Source organism: Cariama cristata, unplaced genomic scaffold, assembly GCF_000690535.1.
Source record: "Cariama cristata isolate BGI_N322 unplaced genomic scaffold, ASM69053v1 scaffold4072, whole genome shotgun sequence".
Classification (NCBI taxonomy): domain Eukaryota; kingdom Metazoa; phylum Chordata; class Aves; order Cariamiformes; family Cariamidae; genus Cariama; species Cariama cristata.
In genome coordinates, this window is record NW_009603091.1 from 4,211 (window position 1) to 22,822 (window position 18,612).

General features: G+C 43.4%; 1 protein-coding gene across 1 annotated transcript; it reads left to right on the forward strand.

Moving 5' to 3' along the window:
* Positions 1-10,716: 10,716 nt before the first annotated feature.
* LOC104157620 (ubiquitin-conjugating enzyme E2 N) lies at positions 10,717-13,477 on the forward strand. Its single transcript, XM_009695029.1, has 4 exons — positions 10,717-10,815; positions 11,595-11,841; positions 12,017-12,157; positions 12,785-13,477. The coding sequence occupies exons 1-4, from the start codon at positions 10,717-10,719 to the stop codon at positions 12,823-12,825; spliced, it is 528 nt and encodes a 175-aa protein (XP_009693331.1). The 3' UTR covers positions 12,826-13,477.
* Positions 13,478-18,612: the final 5,135 nt, after the last annotated feature.

The following is an 18,612-nucleotide window of genomic DNA, read 5'->3' on the forward strand; positions in this document are numbered from 1 at the left end:
GCCAGCAGGCCCTGCGAGGAGCCTGCCCCAGCGTGGGCTTCCCACGGGGTCCCGGCCTCCTTCGGGCATCCCCCTGCTCCGGCGTGGGATCCTCCCCGGGCTGCAGGTGGGGATCTGCTCCAGCGTGGGCCTCCGTGGGCTGCCGGGGGACAGCCGGCCTCACCGTGGGCTGCCCCAGGGGCTGGGGGGAATCTCTGCTCCGGGCCTGCAGCACCTCCTCCTCCTCATGCACTCACCGGGGGCTGCGGGGATGCTCCCACCACACAGTCTCACTCCTCTCTTCGGCTGCAGTTTCAGTTGCACAGCAACTTTTTCCCCTTCTTAAATATATTATCCCAGAGGTGCTTCCACCGTCGCTGATGGGCTGGGCCTTGGCCAGCGGTGGGTCCATCTTGGAGCTGGGGGGCATTGGCTCTGCCGGACATGGGGGAAGCTTCCGGCAGCTTCTCACAGAACCCACCCCTTGCTACCACAACCTTGCTGCGCGAACTCAATACAAATGGCGTTTGGACAGAAGCTCTGTATGAATTACTGTTTGCTTTAACTACACTTTGATAGTTGACTCTGCACTGTATACTAATGCAAGACTCTAATGCAAATGTACTCCATCAGTATAACCGCAGGAATGGTTTACACTATTAGCTTAGTAAATTTAGTTGGGCCTCACATTACTATAGGTGGAGATGCACCATGTGTGCTAGTACATAGATAATCCTCTAGGAATTTGCATAGGATCTCAGCTACACAGTTCCAAAATCCTGTAATCTGCTGTGGAAAACGTGAGAACGAGGTCATTCGCTGGGGAGAGTGATACTGGCCTTAAAAATGCCCCTCTTCGTGTTACTATGGTTTGGGAACAAGGTCTTCTTCCAAGAGTGGGTAAATTCTGGAATTTTTTTTTTTTTTTTCCCCTGGGAGGGCACTGTTACCTTGAGTACGTTTGTCTTGCTCTAAGTGACTTTGCAGTGGTTAAAATTGTTTGTGTGGTGATGGGAACTGGAGAACCAGAAGTGTGCGAGGGAAGATTGTGAGCGATCCAGAGTTCACGGTGCTTGCTTAGCAGAGCTGTAGTTTCAAGTTGCTGGACAATTGTCCATAGATTGAGTACTAGTTACCGGTTTCTAAATCGCCTGTACCGCTGTTCTGTTCTTTCCTTTTTTACAGCCGATGCTTTTGACATGTTGACACTCAGAACATTTTCGTGTGATGGAAGCATTCGTGTACGGAGTCGTTAGCCCAGTAATGAGTCCAGGAAGCGGAGGCATATGGGATGCTGATGCTCAGGGGTTATGTAGCAAGGAAGAGAAAATTTCATGTGGAGGCCAGCTACTGGAAACCACAAGTGTAGCCTTCTATTTATGATGTTCAACCTTTGCATTACAGTTTAATGGGCTTTATTGCTCATTCTTTTTTCCTAAAAGGCAGACGTTATTTTCAAAAGACTTTCTCCAATGTAGTTGTTTTACAGTGATATAATTTTAATCTAAACATTCTGAAAGCTCTCTGACAATATGACATCTGCTTAGGTAACCAATTTATTTTCAGTAATGCTGATTATAGGCAGTTCTTTACATAATTGTAGCTAACGAATTGATAGACCCTGGAAGGATTTGTGCCAAAATGTGATGTACCGTTATAAAAAGTTTTTGAATGAAGTCTCTGTGGTTTTGAGGCAGCTTTATCCCTATATGTAGAAGACAGTTTTGACTGATATGTTTCACTTTCTCCTACTGCCTCCCCCTCAAAAAATCAAAGCAAAAACATGCGTGCGGTTTACCTTCTTGTCTGCAATTTATCAGTTCTTGGTGAAGGAGATCAGTGTGATCTTCCCCCTTATCCCGCTCTGACAGAACAGGAAAGAATTGCCATTTGCCAAGTGATTATAACTTGTCCTTGTGCCAATATGCTGCTTTAAGTTTCAACCTATGCACCCAAAACCTGTAGTTTCTGTTTCATACCTCAAAATTAATCCAAACTATTAGATGTAATAGGAAGATAATGGCACTGGTACCTGGCAAGGATTTCCCACAATCAGAATAAAAATATGAAACAAATGTATGCTGTACGTAGTCTGAATTGAAATGATGAAGTTGGTGTTGCACTTCTGTGGTTTTTGCAGAGAGCCAGCAGAAGGTGGAAAAGTTACCACCTAGTTAAGTTAGATTAACCAGGAGTTCTCAAGGTGATTAGCCTGCGGTTCATGTTGAGCAGCCTTACTGTATAAACAGATTTAGCCTGGGCTGTGCTGGCACAAAAGTTTCTGTGCTGCTGCGAGTAAATTTGAACTGCGGGACTGATTTGGCTCAGAAGTCTGCAGTAAAGGTTATTTCTTAAGCCAAATCATTTCTGTGATCTCGTTTGTTGTTTGACTTTGCAGACGCCTGGGCTGATGGAAGAGGTGTATGGAAAGGTGACTGTACGCATTAGTGCTGCTGCTTGGAAGGAAGGGCTTCTCATTCGGGCAAACCCTTGTGTTTTGTGAGGAAAGGAAAAGGTGGAGGTACAGATGTGAGTAGAGTTGATCAGGAAGGACTGAGACCCAGGCTGAAAGGGTGGGGAGAAAAACAATTTGACTCAATTGTAAACTGAACAGCTGAAGCCAGTGAAGAATGAGATAAAGGACTTGCACTAATTTTTTTGGTCATTGAGAGTGGAATGTAGGTGTAACATTTAAAAAAAAAAAACAACAAAAAAACCCCCCCAAAACCGAACAACTGTTCGCTTTTTGCTATTGGTAGTGACTTTTCATCTGCTTTAGAAATCTTCCTGGAGGACTTGACTGCAAATGTCTGATCTCCCCTAGGAAGTAAATATTGAAGAGACTGATGAGCAGTCAGTTAAAGTGATATTTCTCTTTCCTCGTCACATCTTCTCCCACATCAATTGGTATGTGTGGTACCCTCCAAGTGATAAGTGTTATCATTTCAACTGTAGCAGAGAATGGAGCTAGTGGCTTTCATTTTAAGTCTGTCATCTCTTTTTGAAAAACCCTAATTTGCAGTATCATCTGCGGAGTCTGAAACTGTCTACCGCATCCTCTCTAAAAGTGCTTCTGGATACAACAGTTCAAAACCATTTCAGATTAAAAGTTACCTTGTGATTTGTGCGGTAGTGGGCTGACCTTGGCCAGATGCCTGCCCATCCACTCTCCCACCCTCTCCACTTCAGCTAGGCAGGGGGAGAAAATAAGATGGAAAAGCTCAGGAGTCAAGACAAAGACAGGGAAGATCACTTACCGATTACCGTTGTGGGCAAAACACTGGGCTTGGGGAAGATTAATTTATCGCCAAGTAAAATAAAGTGGGATGATGAGAAACAAAAGGCAAAATTAAAACACCTTTGTCCCATTTTTCCCTCACTCAAAGTCAGTCCTTTGCTCCCGACTCTTTTCCGTCCCCTGTCCCTGATGGTTGCAAGGGGATGGGGAGTGGGGGTTTGTGGTCAGTCTGTAACAGCTCTTCTCTGCTGTTCCCTCCTCCTCACGCTTTTCTCGTGCTGCAGCGTGGTCCTCGCCATGGGCTGCAGCATGGATGTCTGCTCTGGTCCTCCAGAGGCTACAGGGAACCTCTGCTTCGGTGCCTGGAGCACCTTCTCACCCTCCTCTTCTGACCTTGGTGTTCACACTAGTTTTGCTCACACTTTTTTTTTTCCTTGCTTCCCTCACTGTTCTCTGTGTGTAATGTTTTCTATCCTTTCTTGAAGACATTTTCCCAGGTGTGCCAGCAGCTTGGCTGATGGGCTGAGCTGTGCCCTGCGGCAGGTCTCTTGGAGCTGGCCGTGTCTGGCACCGCACAGCCCCTGGCCTCTTCCCACACAGGTCACCCCTGGAGCCCCTCTGCTGCCAACACCTGGGCACCAACACCCTGAACATATGCCTGGATGGTTATGCAGTTAAATTAGACCATACCAAATACGAGTTTTATGTCCCAAAGGAGCAAGGCAAACTGATGTCTATTTCTTTCAATCTGCGTCCCTCTTTCATTTTACCAGTATCTATCTTCTAAGCCATCTTGGGGACAATTCATGCAGTGTTGCATCCTGTTATTCCTTTTGTAAATGGCCAAGGCTACCAGAGCAGTTTGTTTTGTAGCCAGCTTTTTGGAGAGCCTTGCTTGTAGCATCTGTGGAAGAAACGTATGAAGAGATGTACAGATTTCATTCATTTGTACTGGTGGAAGATGCTTTTACCCACAGCCAATGCCAACTGCTCATCAGTTTTGGAAAGCTACTGTTCTCTGCTAGATGGCAGGATTTGTATGCTGTCAGTCAACATTTTTGGGGTTAAAGATCTAGTTAGTAGCTCACTTTGCCTGATTTGAATTGGGAATGCTGACAGGGTCTACTTTCTGAGTAGATTTGCAGGATGGTGATTTCTGGCAAGGGGACAGCAATAAGCACTAGGAGTTGAGCTGTAAGCTGTAATTCCTGTTGTAGATTAAGTCTTATTAAGACAAAGATACTCGTCCATTATCTGTGTTCCCTGATCTGTTCAGAATAAAGCCACCTAGGGTTAGTTGAACCTACAGGTAAGGGTGGATATTACCTACTTTTTTTTTTTTCCCCACTGTCTGAAGTAGATTAGAGAGGGCTTGTACCTTGCCTTGGCCTGACAAAGTCGTAGGGATGTAACCTCCATCTTAGTACCTGATGCTGAAGGTAAATTACTCGACTGCTGCATAGAGAATTGAGCTAGTAAATGTGCTGCTGGAAATACAAGGAAAGAATCATTCCTCTGGGACTTTGCATAAAGATGTGGTATTGTGCCATTTTAAATATTTAACAGCTCTAAGACCTGCAATATTTTCTCTTTGCGTAAGAGGCCTTGTTAATGTTTTCTGTTCTGAAGTTTCAGAATAATTGTATCACAGCTATGTTGACCTCTGAAAGTCTTGATGGTGTTCTCTCTTTAAGGTGCTAGAAGCTGCTAGTCATAAGGATGCTTCTCTGTAGTCTCAACACTATAAAAGGTTGCTAGAAAACTGTTTATAAGAAGTAAGATGATACACAGTCTTCGGAGTTTAAGACTTATAGATGGTCGAAGACTTTTAATTTAGCAGTTTACCACCTGTTACTGAAATTAGCCCTGTTGATAGTTAGGCTTCTTCCTTTGGAATGAGGAGGTAGCCTCTGCGTTTCCTTTTTAGGTTGGTTACCGAGAGTAATCTGTTACACTAGCATCTCGCTGTGCTTAACGCTGCAGTCTCAACTCTTCACACCAGGCCTTTCACCAAAAGGAGCAATCTTCTCCTATCCTTCTGACAGCATGTGTTCCTACCCTCCTTTTCGTTGGCACAGCTGTTTGCGTGGACGTGTGGTGAACTGCATCTCTGTTGCATGATTTTATGTTATTTTTTTTTTCCCCTGAGATCAGGTACATGCTATGTTTCACCATGAGGTCGAGAGACGGCTATGCAGGCAAAAGGGAAGGTGCATTATAGGCCGAAGTGGAAAGGCAGCACGGCTTTTTTCTTCCTTTCCCCACTGGCTGCTCATTGATCAGCTTGAAATGTTCAGACTCCGTAAGGTGTTGGGATTTCTATAAGCTCTCATCGTTCTAACGGTTTTTATGAATTTCACCAGGTGATTTCACAGCTGATACTAAAGGACTGTGTAGAGGAGAAGACCATGTTAGATTTTGTCAAAAAATTTATTCCTTCAATTGTAACATCTCACTAAAGACTACCGGATTTAACTTGTAAAAAATCCTGTGTATTAATCCACTTATTGAAGGTAACTGTATAGCAGTGATATTGAATATAAAATAAGAAAACTGGGGTGTCAGGAAATGGAACATGCAGACAGCTGAATTACGAAGGAAAGCAAATTTGGCTGAAGACATGGAGTTTGGATTTCTACTTTGAGCTAGTTTGTGCTGACTTTGCAAGCGAGCTTCTTTCTTAAATTGTGGTGGCCTTCATACAGTAGCCTTGAAGTTCCTGTGTTTTGTAGGTGCTAGATATTGATTTGTTCTTAACTTTTTTTTAGCCACATCGCTTGGCAGGCAGTGTAAAATTTGTGGTGATTAACTATTGCCATAATACAGGGAATGGAATTGCAATTATTTTTGCAAGCGAAGGATATAGTACTCCTTTCTGAAAAGCAATGAAGAAGCTTTAAAAATTGTCTATCCCCATGCAACAATTTCTTCCTTCGCTGCTGGAGTGGTCTCTGTCAGACAAGTGAAGCTTTAGAGATTTCTGTTCAGCTGCAGTGGCTCTGCTATGTAAGAAGTAGTGTTTGGGGTTTGGTTTTTTGCAAATACTTGCATACATGAGTTTTCTGATTATAGTTACGTGGCAATATGCACTGTTTGATCCTGCCTTAGCCTGTTGATAGCAAGTGAGACTTCTGAAGCAGCTTTTTGTTTTCCAAAAATGTAGCATACAGAAATCTTTTTTTGGTTGTTTTGACTGAGGCCTTGGCAGCTTGAGGCTTTTATAAACACTTCTGCAAGACTGGAAGTGATTAAATTAGTGGTATATTTCAAATGGATTCCTTCTTTGTGCGCTGGTTCCTATCTCTGCATGCTCTAACAATTGATTTTTGTGCGTGTCCGTATGGAAACATCTTTTGGGTTGTTCAGTTCCTTAAAGAAGGGCTCTGTCTCGTTCTAGGTGTGTGAATCAGGAGAATCCTGGTGGTTATGTCTGCTTCTCACTAACTATTTTTTTTCCAGTTTCACTGAAAGCAGGGTAACCAAGCAAAAGCTCAACGAATGAAACACACCCCCCTGCAAATCGATCTCTCATGTTTGCGTGGCTTTGCTCAGCCTTGGCAACCTGAAAAACCCTCACTCCCACCTCCTGCTCCGTGGATCTCCTCTAAAGACCACAGCATTCTCTCTTCCTGGGGCTTCTTGTCCTCACAGGTTACAGTAAAAACAGGTTGAGAGTTTTTCCCTCCTTGGGTACAAGTAGTTTTCAATTTAATGTCTTCATAGAAGAATAGCTATGCAGAATGTCAGCCACACCATCTGTCCCATCCGTATCATCTGCCACTCTCCTTCAGGCCACCTGTGTTAATAAGAAAAGCTTCGCTTTTGCTTGTCAAAATACCTTCAACACTTCTGTGGGTTTTAACCACTTAATTAAAAATAAGAAAGATAAAATTGTGGAGGGCATAACCAGTTGTGAATGACAGTGTTATGTGTGTTTGGTGTCTTTTTTTTTTAAGTACTGACTGACATATATCATCACTTTGGGTTTATTAATTTTCTTTACTCAATGGAAATCATGACATTAACTTGGAATTGGAAAAAGTGGAGCAAAAGCAGGAGCGAGAAGAGATCTCAATCTAAAAACGCTGCAGAGTATAACAAATAGAAATAACTGCCTACAGTAGCATGGAATACTTCGTTAAATGCTTTAGAGCTCAAAATGTGTCCTGAAATCTCTTCTGTGAAACTTCAGTGTACTAGAGGAGAGCCGATAAGAAACACTAAAAGTGCTGTTCTGGAACACTTCTTTGATGGAAATTTGTATTCCCATGAAGACCAAATTAACTGCTCTATTGTAAAAACGTTTATTGTGAGCAGCAGAACTGCAAAACCTGATTTTCTGTGAATTTGTTCTTTTTTCTCTTTAGCATGTTAATATTTGGGTGTCCCAGCTCTTTTTGCCCTTATTGGCAGGGGTTTTTGTCAGGCAAGAATAGTGCATACTTGGTTGGAATAAACTGCCCAAACAGTCCGTAATATCAGAGTTCCTCGTGTCTTTTTGGTACCACTGAGCGGGGTTTGTCTTAGCCACTGACAGCTCCCAAAACGTATAGAAAAGTTGAAATTGGACGAAGGATTTAAAGGCAATTTTGGGAGAAGGGGGGGAGTTACAGATTGCACAAAACTCACTTCCTCAGCTAAAAAACTGTTAGAAAGATTTTGCCTAAAAAGATATTGGAAAGTGAAGTGTTGCGTGTGCTTGGTCTTTCTGCTTAGTTAAAGGTGGGAACTGAAAAGTTGAATTAGAAGCAATTTATTTATTTACTTTAACGTGTTTGAGAGACTGTTTTTCATTGGGTAACCATCCTCTGGGGAAAGTAATATAAAATGACAAAATAAAATCAACCTGTAATTAAACATTTCCTTGTTTGTAGATTGAGCCCACATCTCGTGACTCTTGTGGGTGACTTGCAGGGTGTGGGGCTTTTTTGGTTTGTTCGGTTTTTAGGTAATGCACACTTAATAAATCTTTAAGCAGTTCAGTTTTCTGACCCAGTGCGTAGCGTTGCCTTGTATACTGACAACTGTTTCTCTAAAATATGACTTATTTCTCCAGGTCTTCTGGCAGATCAAAGTGGTCTTAGTATCAGCATGTCTTTAACTGGCCATCTTACTGTGAAATGTGGAAGTCAAGGCCCTGGTATCACCATAAGAGCTGGACCTGCTTGTATGTTTAAGCATTTTATATGCTTAGGCCTTAAAACGTAACTTTTTGATTCATTTCTCCCTTTGTGTTCCTTTTCCATGGTTTCTCCCCAAATGTACTGAAGAGATTATTATAAATGTCTTCATAATTGAAGGGCAAAGGCCTTATTTACTGTCAGAATTTAGCAGGTGGTATTGACGTATTTAAGTACAAAGGTTTTGCATTCTTTTAACAAATGGCATCTTTTGTTCTTCATAGTCCAACAAGCTTGTCTGTGTTAGATTCTTTTTATAAAGATGCCTTTTCTGAACAGAAGATGCCTCTCAGCTCTTGCATAAAACAGTAGTGATGTATGTTCACAGGAGTCACGACCTGTCATTTTGTGTGCATCAGAGAAATTTAGCCTGGTGCTTGCTCTCTCGACGTGATGGCCCCATCAGAGCCTGGCGGGTATGAAAGATGAGCGTCTACCACTTCCCTCACAGATTTCCTGCAAGCATTCCTCCTCATCTCTGTTTGAAAACAGCTTCAATTACGCCGACAGTGGCGGAGCTCCGTGCGATGCGAGAAGTGAGGCGTGCTTGCTTAAAGCATTTTTCATCTAATATTAATGTTCCTCAGGAGGCCTGTATAGGTTCTGAGTAGCCTCAGCACTAGCGTAGGTGTACGCAGCGTAAATCCTTTTCTTTGCCCTCCCCTTTTCTGTGGTGGTTTATAGCAAGATAATGACACCCCCGTAACGTAGAGGCATACAGGGCTATCCGAACGTGGTGCCATACTAGCCCCTTCAGTATAAAGCGGTACCTCAATGAAAAGAATCGTTTTTCTCGTACTTGGGCTCTCATTGTTTATTGACAAATGGGTTTTAGTGGCAGAATGTGCGGCTCGCAGCCGGGCGTTTCTCCCGCCGTGACGCTCGCAGGTAGAAGTGCTGATGCTGCTGCCAGAGAACTGCTGATTCTGGGTTATTTTAAGCCAGGACTGGCTGCCCGGTGTGGTTATAGTCAGCATAATGGCAGGACTAGGGAGGCAGTCTGGGGACCAGAGGGACTGAGTTGGGGCTAGGGACTGCTGAGATCAGCCCAGCTATTAAAATGTGTTACCCTTAATATTTTTTTTTTTAAAAAAAGTCTTAAATTTGAGCCTGCTCCTAAGAACCAAACCCACGATTTGCCTACTAGCGTGTATCTGGTAAAGTCCAAGTGGTAGCAGCTGTGAAGAAGTTTAAAAATTGGGTCTTTTCATTAAGTTCGTTCTTTTTTTAATTTCAAGTTGGCTTGCTGCATTAGTTTGTATTTGGCATAAGACACTGTTTCCTCTGCCAGAACTGTCAAACTGTATTAAGTATGTGGTCCTTCGTGGGTGGAAATCCAAATTGTCCCATTTACCTGCAGCAGCGCTCATACTGAAAACTTGCTGAAAGAAATGGAGAATGTTTTCTGCATTTACAGGGATAATCTGTAGTTTCTTACTCGCTAACTTTCATACCACTGAATTAAAGCTTTAAGCATTTGTTACAACTGCTTTTCTACAGAATTACTGTACAAGTAAATAGCCAGCAGAGTACAAATTCTGAGTATGTTATAGATTTGTGTGTCATTTAAATTATACTTGCAGAAGTGAGTGTAGCTGGCTCTAAGAAGCTTGCGTGGCCTTCCAGGGAGATGTGTAAGTGGCATTGGCAGCTAATGCGTATGCCGATAAGTAGGCACAACAAGGAATCAGACCAGATAAATTTATTTTTATGTTTGCGTATGTACATAGTAATAACCTCAATATTATGATTTGTCGGACCTTGACAATTTTGAGATGAATAACTGGATCTTGGCATTAATTACTGTGGCTTCACTTCTTTATGTTATGTATTTGATTATTTTTTGCGAAAGTGAGGTGTTATTTAACTGGATCAAGACAGCCATATCGCTTCAGTGCTGTGTAAATTTATTTCTACAAAATGCCAGGATCGTAACAGTCCAGTTACGTCTGAAGAATGTATTAAGCCAAATGGAGGTGATCTATTTTGTGCTATTGTGGGCACACAGAATAAATATGCTAGAAAACTAATAATATTACACCTACAAATTCCCAATTTTTTTTTGTCAGTAGAAACAGGATAATTTTTCTTTGTGAAAGCCAGTACAGAAAGGTGGTGAAAAAATTAACAGTACCTAGTAAAAACAAGCTGGAGGAAAAGCAGGGAACGGGGCTAAAATTACTGGAGGAAATGAGGTTTGGGCAGGACTTCTCATCCCTCCTCATGTCCTTTTGACTGTTTCGGCCTCGGGTTCATTTTTTACGCGAAGGAGCAGAACGGTGCCTATGAGACTGGTGAAGGCTGGCGGCAAAGGGAAAGATGTACAGGACCGGGTCGGTCCGTCGGCTCGGTGCGTTTGGGGGATGGATGGTCAGGCGGTGGGCAGCTCTTCGCCACCGTCACGGCGCAGTGCTGGAGGTAGGGTCGGTGCTGTGGGCAGAGGAATTGAGCAACAAAGAATACAAATCTCTGTAGGAAAGCAAGCTTCCCTGATTTTGCTGCTGACGGGACAACTTGCCTGTCTCCTACTGTTTGTTAGGGGACTTTCTGGGCAGCTATACGTAGGCTGAAAGTGCTCACACTAAAGCTATTTATGCATGTATATGTGTAAATATATAAAACATCCTTAGAAACACCTTTGGTGTTGCAGCAGAGTAGTACGTTAAATTCTTTGAAATTGGATCTGATTCCAGTACAAGTGTTCATCTCAGTAAACCAGTCTGCTCTTGTTAGAGTAAACCTTGGATGCTTTCTGTGAGCGATTAACCCCTTTGGCTTTTCACTTCTGGGATTTTCTGTTTAGGGTAGTATGGGAAATGCTTTTGGTATTTTCATTGTGGTGTTCTTTAAAGTGCTATTAGGTACATTGAAAGAAAGAACGGCTTGGCAGTAGTTTAATCGAAAGTTAAGACGTTTGAGGACAGCTTAATTGTAATCTATTACCATGCGCTATAGAAGCACATACTGTTACAGCAGTTGAGGGATCTGATAGGAGGTGCGTATCGGTTTACCACGTCCTCATCTTCCTTCTGCAGATGTTCTTTGACTTTGAGGTATTTGTCTAACATTGTTTCTGTGGATATAGGTAAATAGCTCATGATGCGTACTTGTTGGTTTTAAAATAGGTTGTACAGGTAGTGTTTATTTTAAATGGGTTGTATTTGTTACATTGCCTCTCCTTCTTCTTCTCCTTCTAGGAAACCCAGCGCTTGCTGGCAGAGCCAGTCCCTGGGATAAAAGCAGAGCCAGATGAAAGCAACGCACGTTATTTTCACGTGGTCATTGCAGGGCCACAGGATTCCCCCTTTGAGGGTGGGACATTTAAACTTGAACTATTCCTTCCAGAAGAATATCCAATGGCAGCTCCTAAAGTACGTTTCATGACCAAAATTTATCATCCTAATGTAGACAAGCTGGGAAGAATATGTTTAGATATTTTGAAAGGTAAGTGCTACCTTGTTTTTTCTCTTTTGATCCGCTTAAGTATAGAAACTTGTAAATTGACCCTAAAAAGAGATTTCATTTGTTTCAAGAGTACCTTGCTTATTCTTTAATCTGGGAAAGATTCTGTAGACTGTGGTGAATGTGGTGTTTCATACTGCTGTAAATGTCTCTTCAGATAAGTGGTCCCCAGCTTTGCAGATTCGTACAGTTCTGCTATCAATCCAGGCTTTATTAAGCGCTCCCAATCCAGACGATCCACTAGCAAATGATGTAGCTGAGCAATGGAAGACCAATGAAGCCCAAGCCATAGAAACAGGTGATGTATCTTATGGGTTTTTGTGGTTTTTTTTCCTAGTTTTAGGAAGTAGCTGATTACTCATTAGTTGGATATAAACCCTGACCTCTTGTTTTACGTCTGCAACTTGCAGAAACAATTACTGCATGCGGTCATAGTCCCAAGGACCCTGAACGTGCCAGCAGGGGTCTGTTTTCAAGTCTGTGAGGCTTGCTAGCAGAAAAGCTCTCTTGATCTGTTTTATCTTGAGTTTTCACGTTCCTAAATCGCAAGTGTGTCTAATTTGGAGTTGTGGCAAAATAAAAGTACACACCACTGCTTTTCCTCTGAAGCTTAAGGAACAGATTATCTGGTTTCAGAAAGTACATCTCTGCCATACCTGCTTCTGTTGCAGGCTGTAATGGGCTGAAGGAATTACTACATCGTGCCTCTTTGCTTTTGGATCCACTACAGTCAGGCCACTTCTGTAATACACAAAAGTTGAGAGCTGCTGGAGTTCAAAATTGCACTGAAAATCTCAGAACTGATATTATTTTGTGTACTTGCAGCAGTGGTATAAAAGTGATCTTTAAAAATAAATATTTGAAATGACTGTACTAAAGCCTGAGAAATACATCTTTTCTTAAATGTGTTTCTTTTTCTTTACAGCCAGAGCATGGACTAGGCTATATGCCATGAATAATATTTAAATGCGCTTTGAACATCAAGTGTGCATCACTTCTCCTGTTCTGCCAAGACCTCTTCCTTTTTTGTTTGCATTTAATGGACACAGTCTTAGAAACATTACAGAATAAAAGCCCAGACATCTTCAGTCCTTTGGTGATTAAATGCACATTAGCAAATCTGTGTCTTGTCCTAATTCACTATTGTACCGCATGAGCAGAGGCTAGAAGTATCATCCGGATTGTTGTGAAATTGTTTGAAAGCAGCAGCACATCTCTCTGCTTTTAATCATTTTCCCCATCATGGTTTAAGTATAAGCACTGTGAATGAAGGTAGGCAGGGTTAGCTGCAGGGCTTTCTGTTTTAATTTTGTGGGCTCCTCCTCCCTTTTTATGGTGATGCTAATTGCATTGGTAAAAGCAGCTAACCAGTTATACTTTAGAATATACCCTCTAGCCCAGTCTAACTTAGACGCTGTAGATGGACAAGCTTCATTGTTTGAACAAAAAAAAAAAAATGGGAACATTAAACATCCATCACTTTCACTAATAATGTTGTGATTCTGCTGTCAAGTGTAGAAAAATCCCTCCAAGAAAAAGCTTGTGACCATTTTGTATGGCTTGTCTGGAAAATCTCCTGTAAATCTTATGTTTTAGTAAAATATTTTTTGTTATTCTACTTTGCCTTTGTACAGTTTATTTTGCTGTGTTTTCATTTCTCTAATGTGACAATCGTATTTAAAAAATTTGAAACCAGAATTGACAGTTTGTCTTCACCAGTCTGACAGATTAAACAGTAAAGAGGTGGAATTCACAAGATTTTATTTTATTTTTTTTTTTTTTACTTCTGTTTGCTGATTTTTCTTATTAGCTTGTGTTCTGTAGGTGGCTTTACCTGGCCAATTTTATGTGAAATTGCATTTGGAGTGACTTTTAGAAACAAGTCTCTGATGTAACCGTTGTAACCATAATTTTAGTAATGCATTGATACGCATTTTCGTGGAAATAACCGTAATCAAGTAGGAGGTTGAGAGCAAATGACAGCACTAATGAGGAGTATCTGCGTAACTTCTCTTTGCTGACTGTCAGCAGGCGTTAGGCTACGGAGTGTTCGAACTTCTGTAATTCCTGCCCTCTGTTAACATGAAATACCGGTGCGTAGAACCACTGTTGCACCCAGCTTGTGTATCGACTGACGTTGGCTTCATCACTTACAGCTCGTGCCTCACACCACTGGTTTTTTCCACAAGCCTTATTAGGCTACTTGCTCGAGCAACCCGTCTGCTTAAATAGCAACAAAACTCCTCGATTGGAGCGAAGGAAAGTGATTAAAAACTTCCTTCTCATCCTTGTTTTTTTGTGTATGCATCTTGTCGGGGAGTCCAGCATCTTTTCTGGGAACCCACCTTGTTGCTTCCTTTAATTTTTGGTATCCCTATTCTCTTCCTTTCCCCAAACCTTCTCCTTCACAAAAAAAAAAAAGGACAAAAAAAAAAAAAAGCAGCTTAAAAGCTTTTGGCAGCCAACCTGAAGTGTATAAATGACAGCTTGTAGTGGTTGCAGTAAGGAGTGTTTTGTCATGCAGTTGAGGGGTATGGTTATGTAGTCTATTGGTATGCTCCCTCTTTCACCTCTTCTTCTTCTAGTGTCACCTGAAATTTCTATAGAATGTGGTGTATTTATTGTGCTCTTATGTAAGATGACGAATATCTATTAAAACTGCGTTTTCCAACAGAGAGTGCTTTCAGTGGTTAGTAACCTGTATTGTCCCTCAGAGTGTTCTTTGTAACGTGGTTGACGCCTGGTTCAGAATTCAGCTTTTTCACAGGACTGAGCTATAAACAAAACTGGTTTGAAAGTGGTTTCTGCGGTCGACTTGAGCCAAAGTTCTGTTCAGAGCTTGTAACAAACTGTTTGTTCCTCGGCGGTGGGTAAGCACCAGTGACCCTGCCCTCTCCTTACAGGGAGGGTTTAGCTGGGGTACAGCCCCTGCCTGCTTTTAACGGGGGCAACTTTGGGGGTGGGCACCCGAGAAGTGAGCTGTGTGCTCCAACCTGGAGTTGCTTCTCTACCTCTTTAAAGCTTTACCTTAGGCTACGTATAGAGCTTTCCTCAGCTCTGTCTCTCGTCCGAGGAGGAGTCAGACCCAGCCGAGCAGCCCTTTGAGAGCGGCTTTCCCTTCCTTCCCGGGAGAAACTGGCACTTACTCCGTTTAGGTGGGATGAATCCAGACCCAAGGTCGCTGAGCAGATGGCTGGTTTAGGTGTTCGTAGGTTCACGGCTTAAATCTCAGCTAGAGCTGGCAGCTAATCCGAGGATGTAACGAAAACTGAGTAAGTTCTGGGTAGAATAGTTAGTAGGGTAATAGGAAAAAAAAAAAATTATCCTCTACCTCCATTTGCTAGTGACTGCGTCAAATGGATTGTGGAACTGTTGAGTGCTCAGTAGCCAGTATGTGTCTGGGTTCTTTTTTTAACTACCCAACAAATTGGGGATTAAAGAAGTCCATGCTGTCTGAGTTGGAACGTATGAGTCCATAGTGATGGTGTATCTGAAATTAATGGTGGAAGAGGATAGGTACAATGCTGTATTTGAACAGTCTTTCTTTTCCAATGATTGTTGTCATGAAGGAGATTTTAAATGGGCTTCCTAAAACTAAAATGTCTTTGTTGTGGGCTCTATTCAGGCATTCTTTAACCCTTTTAAAGTTGATGAGATATATTAAATAATACGTATTTAACTTTGAAACCTAATTTAAGAGCCCTGTATAAAGCCAAGCTGGGAATTCCAGTCTGTCTTATGCTGAGAAATGTGTGAAACTTTTAGGCTAAATTCTTTGCAGCCGGTGAGATGTCACTTTTTCCGCAGTTGAGCAGGTGGGTATCACGGCCGTGACCCGAAGCCCCGAGTTACTTCTGTCGCACTCGCCGTTACGGCTGGTCAGCAAACGCAGCCGTCTCTTAGGGAGCGTTACTTCTATCTCCGTTTGGGTGGATGGCCATTGGATAAATTTACAGTAAATCTAAAATAAATGGGTTTCCTCTAGCATTACTGGTGCTACGTGTCGAACGTCCTGAAATCCTGAGCGAGTGGCGACGCTGGATTTCAGGCGTTAGTGGCTGGGCAGTAACCCTCGTGTAGCTGTTGAGCCGGGCTTATCACGTGGGCTCAAAGCCCACACCTGCAAAATACTTTTGTGGTGGCTTCCTTTGGATCAAGAGGAGGATTTGGAAGGCTTTTATGTTTGCATAACCATTCAGGCGTGGTCTCTTAACCTGTAGCCGTGTTCTGCCATGGGTGTGAAGTGTATTGTCACTGGGAACTGATGGAACAGGTTTTTGTATCTTAGCTGACTTTAGTCTAAACCAAGTGAAACGTTGCTTCTGTAGCTTTCAAGATCGTGTTATTTCCAACACAGATTATTGTGAAACATCTTAATGGACTAGTAACATCAAAAACTGTGACATCTCGATTTATGTACATTCCTTCTTGGGATTTTTATTTTTATTTTGAGGGTTAAAGTAAAATGTCTGGTAGGTTTTGTCAATAACATGTCTTGACTGTAATGTGATAACGACACTGAAATAAAAGGAAGAGTGATTATTCATTACACAGACGCTGAGCTTCATTTAACCGTAGTGGGCCGCCATCAGTGTGCAATAGTTTCCCAACAGTTCCTAACATCTGTTAAAATGAGGAAGGTAAACATCGATAATTTCTCTCCTAACTCACTTTCTCACTTTCCAATTGCTGTGGCTTTTTTTTCCCCCTTCCTCTCTTGTATGGGGAGAAAAGAGCAAGACCGCTGCCCTGGAGCCATCCGAGGGGGCTGCCCTGGTACACAAGCTCAGAGGATGCTTTTTTTAATTTCTTTTGCCTGCCTGTATTTAAATCGGCCTGGTTTAGTACAAGACCTTCCTCCTTAAGGGCAGCGTTGGCAGAGTTTCTAGTGCCATCAGTCAGACTGATCGATGACTAAGCTTTGCTAAACCATGTTACATTATGAGCACGTGTCTGCTATGATGGATTTCGTACCGTGTATCGCAACCTTTCCTGTCAAAGTATCTAAGGGTTATGTTGCACTGAAGTAGATTAGATGAGCGGCATCAAGCAGCGTAACTGCTTTATTTATCATCGGTGGTGTTTGGTTTTGTAAACTCGCTTTGGATGAGGGGTTAGGTGTGACAAAGTCGACTCTTCTCTGTTTGTCTGCGGGGCAGAAGACGAAGGATAAAACCGGCTCTGATTCGAAGTGGAGGGGTGGTGGTGGAAGCTGTCGGCTGAACGCTGCCCATGGGATGTTGGGAAAGGGAAGGGTACCCTGCGGTGACGCCTCTGGGTACCTCGGTTTGGTGCTGGGGAGTTGTCACCGTCGCGAGCCCATCGCCGAGATGCTGAACGCTCACAAATCCTCCAGGCAGGGAGCGCGGGGAGGTGCCGGACCTGCGGCGTCTGCTGTGGCACCACCTGAGCCTTCCCGCACAGAGACCGATGCAGGTGTGGCATGTAACAGAAAGATTTTTATCCTTTTTTTTTTTTTTTTTTTTTTTTTTAAAAAAGGCAACTATAAATTATTTCACATGGGAAACTCATCTCTGACCGGAGCACTTGTTGGAAACTTGTGTTTTGGATACTCTGCTGCAGGCTGGGCTCTTGTTTTCAGAGCTGTCGGTGAAGGAGCATTTTCGGTTCAGGCCTGATCTGCACCTCCCTGCCTGGCCGGTACCCAAAAAAAAAGACGACGGCTGTAGGCACGCTCCAAGGTCAGTTACAAAGCTGAAAGATTTCTTGTGTGACGTCGAGTTGTTGCTTGCTGTAGCAGGTGCGCTCATCTCGGCCCGAATACCTGCGGTGCCTTCAGAAGCGCCGCTGCTCTGGTTTCCCCATCAGAGAACTGGGGGCGAAGGCTGAAGGCTTAGGACGGGTGCTGGCAAATTTGGGGTGTGGGGGTGCCTGTGGTCTTATGCCCCATGCATGACTATTAAAGGCGGGCTAATCTCAGAAGAGTAAGGTGATTCTAACAGTGGTGGTTTTGTTTTTGTTTTGTTTTGTTTTTTTTCTCCTTTCTTCAGCTGCTCTTCAGCTTTGCCTGCCTTATTCAACGACGGGTTGTGCTAGCGGCGACCGCAGAAAGCAGGAAGGGCTTAGGAGACCTAAGCAGTTGAATGGCAGCAACATGTCCCTTCGGCCAAGGGCCTTGTTAGTCTGGGTGTAAGAGGCGCCAGGGCAGGAGGTGACGGTGATGGGCTGTGGCCAGGAGCGTGCGGTGCTGCCTGTGCGGCTTCGTGCTTTCCAGCCGGCAGACCGGGTGGTACCAGTGAGGGAACGCTACTGGGAAGCAGGGCTGCTCCTGGGAGCTGCGGAAAGCTCAGCGTGGGCCATCAGGCCAAGAGCAGCCGATGATCAGACAGCAGGCTCGGTCAGGGGCCTCCAGCCTCCCTAAAGTGGCTCTTTTACCAACGGTTTCTCGCTCTTCAGGGACAGAAAATTGCCCGAGCGCCTTGTTCTGGGTGACAACCCCACAGCGCTGCGACTGCCAGAAGCAGGGACGTGCTCGCGGCTGCTGAGTTTGCAGGGGATGAGGCGATGCCCTTTCTGCCCTCAACTTCATGTGAGGCATGGGCGATGTTCTGGTAGGAGCCAGAAACACCCTGGTAAAATTCAGAGACTTAAGACTCTGGAGAAGATAAGGACGTGTGGGAACTGCCTACCTGCCAGAAGTCCCACGGAGAGGGGGAACGGAGCAACTGCTCGCGGCCAGACCCAAGGGGAAGGGAGCAGGTTCAGAACAAGGCAAGAGGAGGTGGCTCTGCG

Coding starts and splice junctions, on each gene's coding strand:
- LOC104157620 (XM_009695029.1), top strand. CDS start 10,717: ATGTACAGGACCGGGTCGGTCCGTCGGCTCGGTGCGTTTGGGGGATGG. Junction 10,816..11,594: donor GTCACGGCGCAGTGCTGGAG/GTAGGGTCGGTG, acceptor TTCTCCTTCTAG/GAAACCCAGCGCTTGCTGGC. Junction 12,158..12,784: donor AGCCCAAGCCATAGAAACAG/GTGATGTATCTT, acceptor TTTTCTTTACAG/CCAGAGCATGGACTAGGCTA.